At 44.8% G+C, this 15,628-nt stretch overlaps 1 protein-coding gene across 1 annotated transcript; it reads left to right on the top strand.

Moving 5' to 3' along the window:
- Positions 1-9,491: 9,491 nt before the first annotated feature.
- Positions 9,492-11,642, top strand: LOC123750588 (nascent polypeptide-associated complex subunit alpha, muscle-specific form-like). The gene has a single exon (XM_045732691.2). It carries the CDS (start codon positions 9,492-9,494, stop codon positions 11,640-11,642), a length of 2,151 nt encoding a protein of 716 aa, XP_045588647.2.
- The last annotated feature ends 3,986 nt before the right edge of the window (positions 11,643-15,628 follow it).

Raw genomic sequence — 15,628 nt, 5'->3', positions numbered from 1 at the left:
GGTGCCTGAGTCAGCAGGCACTGTTGCTGATGGACTCCCTCCCCCCCAACACACACAGTGTGTACTACTTACACCATTCACCGTCAGCACGGTGAGCACCGTGAGCGTGGCCGCCTCAACAGGACACCAACAGTGAGGGCTGCTGGAGTCCTTAGCCCCGTTGCCGCACCAACAGTGTGACCCCGTTAACTGCAACCTGAAAACGTTGGCCTTCTTGATGTTATCTCTGCGTTAGTAAACGCAGATTCTGATGTTATCTCTTCGCGTTATATACCAGTGTGTATGTTCCCTGGCGAACTGCTGTCTTCAGAGAAATCTCTCTTTACAGTATTTTGTTTTAAGTCATCTGAAGGATGTTTCAAGAGCACTTGAAACATGTTTCTTCTACACCCCCGAGCCCGGCCTGAGGTCAGGCTCGATTTGTGATAACTTGGTCCAACAGACTGTTGCTTGGAGCGGCCCGCAGGCCCACATATCCACTACAGCCTGGTTGGTCCGGCACTTCTTGCAAGAACTTATATAAATGCTTCTTAAAGACTTCAACTTTTGTTCCAGCAAAGGCTACGCTGGAACATAGTCTGATATTTCTAATGCTTGCTGGGAGGATGTTGAACAGCTGTGGACCTCTCATGTTCAGACAGTGTTCTCTGATTGTGCCTATGGCACCTCTACTCCTCACTGGTTCTGTTCTGCATTTCCTTCCGTATCTTTCGCTCCAGTATGTTGTTATTCTACTGTACAAATTTGGGACCTGGCCCTCCAGCATCTTCCATGTATATATTATTTGACACCTTTCTCGTCTCCTTTCCAGAGAGTACATTTTGAGAGCTTTGAGACGGTCCCAATAATTTATATGTTTTATCGTGTCTATGTGTGCCGTATATGTTCTCTGTATTCCCTCTAATTCAGAGATCTCTCTTACTCTGAAAGGGGAAGTGAGTACCGAGCAATACTCAAGACGGGACACCACCAGTGATATAAATAGTATTAACATTGCTGTGTGGTCTCTGGATATGAACGTTCTCATAATCCATCCTGTCATGTTCCTGGCCGCCGCTATATTTGCTCGGTTATGTTCACTAAATGTCAGGTCGTCAGACATCATAATTCCCAGATCTTTTACATGTTGCTTTCCTTCTATGAGTAGGTCTGATTGTGTCCTGTACCCTGTGTTTCGTTTAACTTCCTCGTTTCCACCATATTAAGTACCTGGAACTTATTACCGTTAAACATCATGTTTCGTTCAGTTGCCCAATCGATGACTTTATGAATATCTGCCTGCAGTTTTACAGTGTCTTCTACAGAAGAAATTTTCATGCTGATTTTTGTATCATGTCCGAAGGATGACACGAAGCTGTGACTGGTATTTTTGTCTATATCCCAGACAAGAATGAGAAATAGCAGCGGTGCCAGGACTGTGCCCTGGGGTACAAAGCTTTTCATTGTCGATTAGGCGCCTGACAGTTGGGTGGACAGCGCTTCGGATTCGTAGTCCTGAGGTTCCGGGTTCGATCCCCGGTGGAGGCGGACACAAATGGTCAAAATGTTTCTTTCACCCTGATGCCCCTGTTACCTAGCAGTAAATAGGTACCTGGGAGTTAGACAACTGCTACGGGCTGCTTCCTGGGGGTGGAGGCTGTTACGTACTCCTAATAGATACGTAAGTAAATATATTAATATGTACATTTATAATTGTGTGTAAATTACAAGCATGTATATTGATATACTTATATGTTCTATGCAAACGTACATTCATGTTACAGTGTTGGCGTTAGGCCCAACGTATCGTGGGAATGATTGTTTTATTTCTTTGTGTGATCAGTTTTCCCACGGGAACTAATGATTTATATGTGATCATAAGTGGGTAACAGAGGTGAATAATAATTGAGTGAACTGTATCTGGCAAATTGTCGTGGGATCGTCCGTTGCTGGGTGTGCATGCCATTATTCCCTTCCGTATGCATATTTTAATTACTATGTAAAGAAATAAGTACTTTATTTTTGTATATCAATATGTATTAATTATTCATTAAGTTAGTTTAAGATTACTCTTGTCACAATGTATTGCTCCATTGTTGAAATAAATAATATTGTAACTTTGGCAAATTGTTCGCGGGGCAAGGCAATGTGTGTTGACTCTCGCGTTATGTTATTCAGTAGCTGATCGGGAACCAGAGAGATAACATCTAATTGGAGTTAAGTTATACATTTTTATTCTGTCATAGCCATACATATAATAATATTGATTTAATGTCTGGAAGTTACAGTGATATTTTTAATGTGATATATTGTGACCATATAATCATCTGTTTGCTATTGAGATTTATTTAATATATTTATATATAAGATTGTTGTATCTATTCTTCAGTCCTAGGAAGATTTATTATTGTGCTCATTACTTATCAAGGGGTTATACTGGTGATTCGCTATTGAGAACAGCAGTTGTCTCGTATCCCTAGACGTAATTAAAGTTTGGCTGCTGTAGGGTCACGAGCCTTAACGTACGATAGGTAACAAAGAGTTATGGGGGCCTGTGCCGGGAAATATTGTTCCCACTTTAACTTAACTATGCTAATCTAACCTTGCCTTCCTAGGTACCAGTGTGTCAAGTGTCTGTGTTTCTTAAGAACTATTCCATGTGCCAAGCAAGCCTTCCTGTGTGTCAAGTAACAACGTTTCACGATTTTGAGGTAAGTCATCCTATATATATTTTGTTTGTGCAGTGAGGCCAAGCGAATTTTCAGTGTGGTGACAATATTACAGTGAAGTGTAGTGCAGTGCCATTGTTTTTATTTATTGTTGTGAATCAAGTGTCAAGTGTTAGTAACGATGGAGGAGAAAGTTGCAGCGTTGTTGGCTCACCCAGACTTTGAAGGGATTCAGAACCTTAAAAAGACTGAGTTAATTCAAATGGCAAATCAGTTGGATTTGACCGCCAGCAATAGAATGGTTAAAGCTCAAATATTGAAAGTCATTGTGATGCATTTTGTTGAGAATGGGGAGTTAGAAGAAGAAATTCTAGAGGAGTTAAGAGAGGAGTCGAGTGATCAGATGACGTTAAAGCGTCTTGAGTTAGAAGCGCAAATAGCCCATGCTAAGCTTGAAGCTCAAAAGGAACAGAAAATATTAGAGGCGGAAGTTCAGCAAAGGGAGCTTGAGACTAGGCGTTTAGAAATTGCGGCACAGTTGCAAATAGAAGCCACAAAGAAGCAACAATTAGAGATTCAACAACAAATGGCTAACACTAACTTCAGGCTTGAAGCACAGCATATGGCAGCTGGGCATGGAAATACTAGTAATGTTTCAACAAATAGTGATAATAATCCCATCAGGATGAATAAGTATATAGAGTTGCCCAAGTTCAATGAGGAGGATCCTGAGGTTTTCTTTGCACATTTTTATAAAATTGCCATCAGTATGAACTGGCCAAGGGATCAGTGGGTAGCCATTATGCAGTCTCAATTTAAGGGGCGTAGTCAGGAGGTTTTCACATCCCTACCTGACGCTCATAGTTTTGATTATGATTTTGTAAAGAAAAGCATCCTAAATGCGTACCAGTTAAATCCAGAGGCACACAGGCAAAAGTTCAGAAACCTAAGGAGAATCAGGGATCAGACAATAGCAGATTTTACTCGTCAGAAGACGAATTTTTGCAACAGATGGTTAAAGTCACTTGCAGTCACTGATTTTGATGCTCTAAAGAATCTTCTTATAATGGAAGAAGTATTGTCATGTCTTCCAGACCAGTTGTCTACTTTTATGGCAGAACAAAAGAATGTATCAGATATTTATGAGCTGTCAAAGCTCGCGGATGAGCATGAGTTGTTGACTAAGGCCCCGTTTACGGCCACTTCACCTAAGTCTAGTCGTAGAGTAAATTTTAATGCTCACCGAACTCCTTATCAGTATAAGTCTCCTCCTGGTGCGACAGTTACTCCCGTGAACTCTTCTCTTACTAACCCTAAGATGGTTACTCCATTGCCAGGATCATCTAAGCCTAGTAATGCTAATTCTAAATCGGCAGTTGGTTCTACCAGTGTGTCCACTGTCAACCATTGTACCCATTGTAAGAGAAGGGGGCATGTGATTTCTTCATGTTTTAGTTTGCATCCTGAACTACGACCAACTGGTCTTATTATGACTAAAGGATGGCAACCTATTAATTCTTCATGTATTACAGTCAGTCCCAATTGGATGGCTGAATTCAAACCCTATATTTCCACAGGTACCTTATTATGTAATAATGGTAGACATAAGACTGTTCAATTACTCCGTGATACTGGAGCTTCACAGTCTCTTATTACCCAGAAGGTACTTGATGATGTTGACACCCGAGATCTGGGTGAAGTTGTGCTTCTCCAAGGTATTGCCGGTAGTGTGCAACCGGTATCCTTATTGCAAGTTAACCTTGATTCTAACTATACTTCAGGATGGTGTAATGTTGGTGTAAGTAAACAACTGCCCATTCCTGGGGTAGACATTATTCTAGGTAATGATTTTGGCAACCAAATGGTTGTAGGGCCCAAGTGTCCCATCATGTTAACTAAACCCCATAATGTATTAGCTCAACCAGTAGCAGATGATGATATTATTTACCCTGCTTGTGTTGTAACTAGATCAATGGGAAAAACAGGTGAGAGTAATCCTGTCTTCACTGAGGTTGCTGTTCCCAAGACCAGGACCCCTTCAGTAAAGGAGTGGGAGGTGGATCTTGAGGATTCCTTTATGACTCGACTGGATGATGAGAGTGAGGCCGTAGTAGAAGCCCCGCCGAACCTAAATCACAAGGAAAGTGAAGGTGAGGAGGCTGAACTATCTGTACCTTGCCCGCTTGTCTCCAGTGCGCCAGTTGTCGAGAGTGAGGCCGAAGTAGCTATGACTCCATTTTATTCTGATCAATCGGGAAAAGAGATCAAGCTACTAGGTTCTTGCCCGCTCGCTGCTGAGTCTGAGTCATTGCCCTTAAGTGTTGTACAGACTACTGATACTAGTTTAAGTAAGTGTATTTCTGAGGCTCCTGATAATATTGATGCATTGGAGGAAGGGACGGGTTTCTTCTTCAAGGATCGACTTCTGATGAGAAGGTGGAGACCAAAGGGAACTCCCTCTTCAGAGGATTGTGAGATTAGAACCCAACTCGTTGTCCCCAATGATTATCGTAGGCAGGTCCTGCAGGCTGCACATGATGACCCCATGGGAGGTCATCAAGGTATCACTAATATGTACCATAAGATAAGTAAATATTTTTTCTGGCCAAAGTTAAAGAAAGACGTGGTCAGATATTGTCATAACTGTATACCCTGTCAAATTGTTGGTAAACCAAATCAATCTGTACCTAGAGCACCATTGCAACCTATAGTAGTTCCTGATGAACCATTTACTCATGTTGTAATTGATTGTGTGGGTCCTTTACCTAAGACTAAATCGGGTAACATGTTTTTGTTCACTCTCATGTGTATGACTGCTAGATTTCCTGAAGCTTATGCTCTACGGAATACCAAGGCTCATAATCTCATCAAGTGTCTTGAAAGATTCTTTTCGTTGTTTGGAATGCCTAGAGTTATTCAGAGTGACAATGGGGGAAATTTTGTTTCTAAAGTTTTCAGAACTTTTTGCGAATCCCGAGGGATTCAGCACAAATTATCCAGTCCATATCATCCACAAAGCCAAGGTGGACTTGAACGTTTCCACCAGACTTTGAAACAAATGCTGAAGACAACCGGAGAAACTCATCCACGTAATTGGGATGAGAATCTCCCCTTTGTGTTGTTTGCTGCTAGAGAAGGGCTACAAGAGTCATTGGGCTGTTCACCCTTTGAACTAGTGTTTGGTCACCAAGTAAGAGGTCCTCTTAAAATGCTACAAGAAAAGTTGTTGGGAGATGTCTCTGTTCATCAGAGTGGATTGTACTTGAGTGAGGTCAAGGCTAAGTTGTGTCGGGCTCGTGAGTTGGCGAAAGAACATCTGGGAAGGACTCAACAAGCCATGAAAGTAAGATATGACAAGAAGTTCAAGGCTAAGCTAAGGTCGTTTGATGTCGGAGATTTGGTGTTGGTGTTGAAACCTCGTATGGGGACTTCCATGTCCCATAAGTTCGCAGGACCCTACCAAGTGGTGGACAAGGTGGGAGACCTAACTTATAAACTAATTAACCCTAATCTTTCAGAACCCCAAATGACTGTGCACATTAACAGATTAAAAGCTTATGTTGGACCTGGTGTAGTAGCTTGTTTTAGTCGGGAAGAGTTACCACCTGAGGATAATTGTAGTGAGGGACATGATGTTAATATCCAACTTCTCAGTTCCAGTTCCAATGGCAGGGAGATGCTATGTCATTTACAGGAGGAACAACGTGATGAGTTCCAGGTTCTGCTGGACAACCATACATCTCTGTTTGGGGAGGTTCCTACCCAGACCCACCTCATCACACACGACATTCAGCTCCTGGACAGCACCCCCATTCGACAACATCCGTACCGAGTGAATCCCGAAAAGAGGAAAATTATGCAAGCAGAAGTGGAATATCTGCTCCAGCATGATTTCATTCGGCCAAGTCAAAGTACTTGGAGCTCTCCGTGTTTGTTAGTGCCAAAACCAGATGGAACCTGGAGATTGTGCGTGGATTATAGGAAACTGAACAAGAACACTACAGTGGACGTTTTTCCTTTACCCTTGTTGGAAGAATGTATAGAGTCCATAGGTCATGCCGAATATGTAAGTAAGCTTGATTTGTCAAAAGGGTATTATCAAATTCCATTAACAGAGTATGCTAGAGAGGTTACTGCTTTTGTTACACCTGATGGTGCGTATGAATTTAATGTCATGCCATTCGGTTTGAGAAATGCACCTGCTACTTTTCAAAGATTCATGAATTTCTTACTCAAGGATGTGCCAGATTGTAGGGCCTACCTTGATGACATTGTTTTGTACAGTAAGAATTGGGCAGATCATCTCTTAGGCCTTAAGAACTTGTTTACAGTGTTGAAAAACGCAAAGTTAACCATAAATATGAATAAGTGTAGTTGGGCAAAAGGTACGATAACTTATCTTGGACACGAGGTAGGACAAGGTAAGATTATCCCCTTACAAGATAAGATTCAAGCCATTGTGGACTACCCAGTGTTGACCAATAAGAAAGGAGTCCAACGGTTTATTGGTATGTGTGCATACTATAGGCGTTATTGTAGAAATTTTTCAACAGTAGCTGCTCCTTTGACTAATTTGTTACGCAAGCAAGTAAAGTTTCAGTGGACACAAGATTGTCAGAATGCTTTTCAGAACCTAAAGGGCATATTGTCCACCTCCCCTATTCTTGCTAGTCCCCAATTTGATAAACCATTTATATTACACATTGATGCGTCAGATGTTGGAATAGGTGCTGTGCTTATTCAAGTTGGTTTAGACCAGATTGAGCATCCTGTGTATTATTACTCTAGGAAATTTAATGCAGCTCAGAGAAATTATTCCGTGGTAGAAAAGGAGGCGTTGGGTCTTATATTGTCAATTAAGAAGTTTGAGATTTACTTATCAGGAAACAAAGTGTTAGTATTTACAGACCACAACCCCCTTATCTTTATAAATATGATGAAAGTCAAGAACCAACGAATTCTGCGCTGGGCATTGTTTTTGCAGGAATTTAATGTAGAAATCAAACATATTCCAGGCAGGCAAAATGTTATTGCTGATGCTTTGTCAAGAAGTTTTGATGTACCATAAATGAAATGTTTCTTTTCACTTAACATTTTTACTTCGGAAAAAATGCCATTGATCTTCAATCCATTGCATTTTTTTTCTTGGAGGTGGAAGTGTTACGTACTCCTAATAGATACGTAAGTAAATATATTAATATGTACATTTATAATTGTGTGTAAATTACAAGCATGTATATTGATATACTTATATGTTCTATGCAAACGTACATTCATGTTACAGTGTTGGCGTTAGGCCCAACGTATCGTGGGAATGATTGTTTTATTTCTTTGTGTGATCAGTTTTCCCACGGGAACTAATGATTTATATGTGATCATAAGTGGGTAACAGAGGTGAATAATAATTGAGTGAACTGTATCTGGCAAATTGTCGTGGGATCGTCCGTTGCTGGGTGTGCATGCCATTATTCCCTTCCGTATGCATATTTTAATTACTATGTAAAGAAATAAGTACTTTATTTTTGTATATCAATATGTATTAATTATTCATTAAGTTAGTTTAAGATTACTCTTGTCACAATGTATTGCTCCATTGTTGAAATAAATAATATTGTAACTTTGGCAAATTGTTCGCGGGGCAAGGCAATGTGTGTTGACTCTCGCGTTATGTTATTCAGTAGCTGATCGGGAACCAGAGAGATAACATCTAATTGGAGTTAAGTTATACATTTTTATTCTGTCATAGCCATACATATAATAATATTGATTTAATGTCTGGAAGTTACAGTGATATTTTTAATGTGATATATTGTGACCATATAATCATCTGTTTGCTATTGAGATTTATTTAATATATTTATATATAAGATTGTTGTATCTATTCTTCAGTCCTAGGAAGATTTATTATTGTGCTCATTACTTATCAAGGGGTTATACTGGTGATTCGCTATTGAGAACAGCAGTTGTCTCGTATCCCTAGACGTAATTAAAGTTTGGCTGCTGTAGGGTCACGAGCCTTAACATACGATAGGTAACAGAGGCCTGGTCGAGGACCGGGCCGCGGGGACACTCAAGGTCCGAAATCATCTCAAAATAGTCAATTGCACCTGGGCTTGATCGTACTTGATTGACCGTCAATCTCTGCATTCTGTTTGACAGTTGAAAATCCAACGCCTCACTTTACCCGTTGTTCCTAGTGATCTCATTTTATGGGTTATCACTCCATGGTCACACTTGTCGAAAGCCTTTGCAAACTATAAGTTATGTCCAGTAACTGTATTTGGTCTCCAGTACCCGGAGAGTGTGTGGCAGTGTGAGAGTAGACCACACACACACACACACACACACACACACACACACACACACACACACACACACACACACACACACACACACACACACACACATACACACATACACACTGTGTGTTCCGGAGTTTCAGTGTCAGAGTAGTTAATAGATGGAATGTATTAGGCAGTGATGTGGTGGAGGCTGACTCCATACACAGTTTCAAATGTAGATATGATAGAGCCCAGTAGGCTCAGGAATCTGTACACTAGTTGATTGACGGTTGAGAGGCGGGACCAAAGAGCCAGAGGTCAACCCCCGCAAGCACAAATAGGTGAGTACACACACACACACACACACAGAAGAGTTTCTCATTAAAAGTACCACTCAGCAGGTGTTCTCATCACACAGGGATAAATAGAGAAATTCTTGAGATTGTAAGGTTCATAGACTACATACTATGATGAACCTACATACTATGTACAACTTCTACCATGTGCTTGACTCTCAAGGACCATCTGGGGGCTGCCGGTAGGACCCTTTACCCTCGTCGACATGGAAGTCGAGCGGCGGAGTCGACCCAGGACGCCCCAGGGAGCCATGTCTACCATGACGACAGTCTTCCTGCAGAGACTGGCGGGAGTAGCACACAGTGTGACTGGTCGGCAGAGAGGCAACCCAACACCCAGTCACTTCAACACCCTTGTTTACGGACACCACAAACACCCGCCCCAGTGCCCCGAGTGCTCCGAGCCAGTGCCCCGAGTGCCCCGAGTGCTCCGAGCCAGTGCCCCGAGTGTCCCGAGCCAGTGCCCCGAGTGTCCCGAGCCAGTGCCCCGAGTGCTCCGAGCCAGTGCCCCGAGTGCTCCGAGCCAGTGCCCCGAGTGCCCCGAGTGCTCCGAGCCAGTGCCCCGAGTGTCCCGAGCCAGTGCCCCGAGTGCCCCGAGTGCTCCGAGCCAGTGCCCCGAGTGTCCCGAGCCAGTGCCCCGAGTGCCCCGAGTGTCCCGAGCCAGTGCCCCGAGTGCCCCGAGTGTCCCGAGCCAGTGCCCCGAGTGTCCCGAGCCAGTGCCCCGAGTGCCCCGAGTGTCCCGAGCCAGTGCCCCGAGTGTCCCGAGCCAGTGCCCCGAGTGCCCCGAGTGTCCCGAGCCAGTGCCCCGAGTGCCCCGAGTGTCCCGAGCCAGTGCCCCGAGTGTCCCGAGCCAGTGCCCCGAGTGCCCCGAGTGTCCCGAGCCAGTGCCCCGAGTGTCCCGAGCCAGTGCCCCGAGTGCCCCGAGCCAGTGCCCCGAGTGCTCCGAGCCAGTGCCCCGAGTCCCCCGAGCCAGTGCCCAGAGTCCCCCGAGCCAGTGCCCCGAGTCCCCCGAGCCAGTGCCCCGAGTGCCCCGAGCCAGTGCCCCGAGTCCCCCGAGCCAGTGCCCAGAGTCCCCCGAGCCAGTGCCCCGAGTCCCCCGAGCCAGTGCCCCGAGTCCCCCGAGCCAGTGCCCCGAGTCCCCCGAGCCAGTGCCCCGAGTGCTCCGAGCCAGTGCCCCGAGTCCCCCGAGCCAGTGCCCCGAGTGCTCCGAGCCAGTGCCCAGAGTCCCCCGAGCCAGTGCCCCGAGTCCCCCGAGCCAGTGCCCCGAGTCCCCCGAGCCAGTGCCCCGAGTGCCCCGAGCCAGTGCCCAGAGTCCCCCGAGCCAGTGCCCAGAGTCCCCCGAGCCAGTGCCCAGAGTCCCCCGAGCCAGTGCCCAGAGTCCCCCGAGCCAGTGCCCCGAGTCCCCCGAGCCAGTGCCCCGAGTCCCCCGAGCCAGTGCCCCGAGTCCCCCGAGCCAGTGCCCAGAGTCCCCCGAGCCAGTGCCCCGAGTCCCCCGAACCAGTTCCCAGAGTCCCCCGAGCCAGTGCCCCGAGTCCCCCGAGCCAGTGCCCCGAGTCCCCCGAGTCCCCCGAACAAGTGCCCCGAGTCCCCCGAGCCAGTGCCCCGAGTCCCCCGAGTCCCCCGAACCAGTGCCCCGAGTCCCCCGAGCCAGTGCCCCGAGTCCCCCGAGCCAGTGCCCCGAGTCCCCCGAGTCCCCCGAACCAGTGCCCCGAGTCCCCCGAGCCAGTGCCCAGAGTCCCCCGAGCCAGTGCCCCGAGTCCCCCGAGCCAGTGCCCCGAGTCCCCCGAGCCAGTGCCCCGAGTCCCCCGAGCCAGTGCCCAGAGACCCCGAGCCAGTGCCCCGAGTCCCCCGAGCCAGTGCCCCGAGTCCCCCGAGCCAGTGCCCAGAGTCCCCCGAGCCAGTGCCCAGAGTCCCCCGAGCCAGTGCCCCTAGTCCCCCGAACCAGTGCCCAGAGTCCCCCGAACCAGTGCCCCGAGTCCCCCGAACCAGTTCCCAGAGTCCCCCGAGCCAGTGCCCAGAGTCCCCCGAGCCAGTGCCCCGAGTCCCACGAGCCAGTGCCCAGAGTCCCCCGAGCCAGTCCCCCGAGTCCCCCGAGCCAGTGCCCAGAGTCCCCCGAGCCAGTCCCCCGAGTCCCCCGAGCCAGTGCCCCGAGTCCCCCGAACCAGTGCCCCGAGTCCCCCGAACCAGTTCCCAGAGTCCCCCGAGCCAGTGCCCCGAGTCCCCCGAGCCAGTGCCCAGAGTCCCCCGAACCAGTGCCCCGAGTCCCCCGAGCCAGTGCCCAGAGTCCCCCGAGCCAGTGCCCAGAGTCCCCCGAGCCAGTGCCCAGAGTTCCAACGAGATGTGAACCCCTGTTTTAGAGTCTGGAGATCTCACACAATGAACATTGTCACCCCAGCTGTACAATGTCTTAAGATGTACACTGTAATCTTAAGACTGAGGAACTATTAGATTTCTGAATCTATGATCTATTATGATCATAGATTTCTGATCTATTATGATCAGTAGAATAGCTAATACATTAATATATATACCATTACTGATCACCCCCATAGACAGACAGAGGAAGAAAGGTAGGTGTGAGTGAGTGAGTGAGTGAGTGAGTGAGTGAGTGAGTGAGTGAGTGAGTGAGTGAGTGAGTGAGTGAGTGAGTGAGAGAGAGAGAGAGAGAGAGAGAGAGAGAGAGAGAGAGAGAGAGAGAGAGAGAGAGAGAGAGAGAGAGAGAGAGAGAGAGAGAGAGAGAGAGAGAGAGAGACACACACACACACACACACACACACACACACACACACACACACACACACACACACACACACACACACACACACACACACACACAGACAGACAGAACCACCAGGTACTCCCGTGAGGCTCGAACCTGGGGCCTAGTCATCATCAGCACGTCACACAATCCACTCAACCAAAGGATTGAGTGGATTGTGTGACGTGGAGTGGATTCTTTCTCCCAGTAATGAACTGGTAGATGGATGTATTCAAGAGGCACTAAAAAAAGTTCTTGCAAGAAGTACCGAACCAACCAGGCTGTAGTGGAAATGTGGGCCTGCGGGCCGCTCCAAGCACTAGTCTGTTGGACCAAGTTATCACAAGACGAGCCTGGCCTCAGGCCGGGCTCAGGGAGTAGAAGAACTCCCAGAACCCTCTCCAGGTATGCTCCAGGGAACTTGGAGACCCGCCCAGGCATCACCACACTTCACGGCCTGCAGCCAGCTTCACCCCATTCCCACAGCTCTGCTCCTGTGCCAGGTAAGTCCACAACGGGCTCGCCATAGTCCGTGCTACTTGGAACTTTTAATTCCAAGTAGCTGATCTAAACACAAAATCTAAAACAACAACCCCATTCCCGAGAGCTCCGGTGGAATGGAACACTTTGATATGTTACCATACACTATAAATTATCAATATATAATTATATATAAACGAAAACCACATATAAAACGCAGTCAAACCACACTATTGAAAGAAAAAGCAATATAAAGGACCTGAGAGTATTAATGTCGGGAGACCTTACAAACACACAGTAGGTGTCACAACTGCAAGTAAAATGGCAGGTTGGGTAACACAAACCTTTTAAACATGAGATGCCATACCAATGATGATACTTTTCAAGACGCTAGTGCTCTCTAGGGTGGAATATTGTTGCACACTAACAGCCCCATTCAATGCTGGAGAAATTCCAGACCTGGAGAGCGCGCAGAGATCCTTTACTGCTAGAATCGACTCAGTAAAACATCTAAACTACTGGGACCCACTAAAATGCCTAAATCTGTATTCTCTTGAGCGCAGGCGGGAGAGATACATAATCTACACGTGGACAATAGCAGAGGGGCTGGTCCCAAACCTGCACACAGAAATAACACCACATGAGACCAGGAGGCATGGCAGGATGTGCAGAATACCCCCGTTGAAGAGCAGAGGTGCAACAGGTACTCTGAGAGAGAACTATCAACATCAGAGGCCCGAGACTGTTCAACAACCAGCCATGAGGCCTGGTCAGAGACCGGGCCGCGAGGACGTTGAGCCTCATGGCAAATCATGGTTAATTTGCCTAACAGGACGAATGATTTTCGTTATTTCCAAATATTTATTTTCAAACTGGTTTATATGAATTAATATTATCATATTATGAACAAAATATTGACTTATGTTAGGTTAAGATCAAATTTATATTAGTTTTATATGAAATTAAACAAATTTAAATCACATATAATGGAAAGTTTTATCATTCAGTAAGAAAAAAATATATAATTTCAGGAAAACTCGGCTTGTTAGGCAACTTGGCCTATTAAGCAGAGCATTGAGAAGACACACACAGATAACCAGGATACAAACCTGACACTGCAAACACAAAGCAACAACAACTCCACGTGGGAATGTTTGTTTACATATGACGTCACTCAGATAACAGGTTCCTAAACTATGACGTCACTCAGATAACAGGTTCCTAAACTATGACGTCACTCAGATAACAGGTTCCTAAACTTCCAACAAACGAGACCTTTCATCCAAACAATTTCTAGGCTTAATTTAGTAAACTTTCTCAAAAGCTTTATGAGTACTATTAATTCCTTCGTATTTATAATGTATTAATCAAGATGTACGATAGTTTCCACCAGGCGAGAGGGAGCCGGTCGGCCGAGCGGACAGCACGCTGGACTTGTGATCCTGGGTTCGATCCCAGCCGCCGGCGAGAAACAATGGGCAGAGTTTCTTTCACCCTATGCCACTGTTACCTAGCAGTAAAATAGGTACCTGGGTGTTAGTCAGCTGTCACGGGCTGCTTCCTGGGGGTGGAGGCCTGGTCGAGGACCGGGCCGCGGGGACACTAAAAAGCCCCGAAATGATCTCAAGATAACCTCAAGAAGAAGGCGACCAATGGCATGAGCCGATTGACGTTCCCAAAAGATTAAAGCCAAATAATTACAGCTATAGCGGGTATGTACCCAGTTCACTAAAGGGCGCATTAACTCCACATATGCCATAGAGATGCAATAAATGAAAACTAGTTCGATTTCAATCAAACTTTTTTGACGAGTTGTAAATGAAAATGGTTTCACCTGGTCCAAGTCTCAGCATCGTAGCATAAATAGGAAAGGAGAACAAAAAATATTTAATTAAGTGTCAACAATTTTTCAAAATGGTAAAAAATTAATATCAGACACAAGTGTCAACTGAAATCATGTCTATGACTCTCAGCTATCATAATAGCATATAATAAATCATGTCTATGACTCTCAGCTATCATAATAGCATATAATAAATCATGTCTATGACTCTCAGCTATCATAATAGCATATAATAAATCATGTCTATGACTCTCAGCTATCATAATAGCATATAATAAATCATGTCTATGACTCTCAGCTATCATAATAGCATATAATAAATCATGTCTATGACTCTCAGCTATCATAATAGCATATAATAAATCATGTCTATGACTCTCAGCTATCATAATAGCATATAATAAATCATGTCTATGACTCTCAGCTATCATAATAGCATATAATAAATCATGTCTATGACTCTCAGCTATCATAATAGCATATAATAAATCATGTCTATGACTCTCAGCTATCATAATAGCATATAATAAATCATGTCTATGACTCTCAGCTATCATAATAGCATATAATAAATCATGTCTATGACTCTCAGCTATCATAATAGCATATAATAAATCATGTCTATGACTCTCAGCTATCATAATAGCATATAATAAATCATGTCTATGACTCTCAGCTATCATAATAGCATATAATAAATCATGTCTATGACTCTCAGCTATCATAATAGCATATAATAAATCATGTCTATGACTCTCAGCTATCATAATAGCATATAATAAATCATGTCTATGACTCTCAGCTATCATAATAGCATATAATAAATCATGTCTATGACTCTCAGCTATCATAATAGCATATAATAAATCATGTCTATGACTCTCAGCTATCATAATAGCATATAATAAATCATGTCTATGACTCTCAGCTATCATAATAGCATATAATAAATCATGTCTATGACTCTCAGCTATCATAATAGCATATAATAAATCATGTCTATGACTCTCAGCTATCATAATAGCATATAATAAATCATGTCTATGACTCTCAGCTATCATAATAGCATATAATAAATCATGTCTATGACTCTCAGCTATCATAATAGCATATAATAAATCATGTCTATGACTCTCAGCTATCATAATAGCATATAATAAATCATGTCTATGACTCTCAGCTATCATAATAGCATATAATAAATCATGTCTATGACTCTCAGCTATCATAATAGCATATAATAAATCATGTCTATGACTCTC

This window comes from Procambarus clarkii, chromosome 40 (genome assembly GCF_040958095.1).
Source record: "Procambarus clarkii isolate CNS0578487 chromosome 40, FALCON_Pclarkii_2.0, whole genome shotgun sequence".
NCBI lineage: Eukaryota > Metazoa > Arthropoda > Malacostraca > Decapoda > Cambaridae > Procambarus > Procambarus clarkii.
Note: the sequence above shows the minus strand (reverse complement) of the source record. Positions and strands in the feature narration are given on the sequence as shown.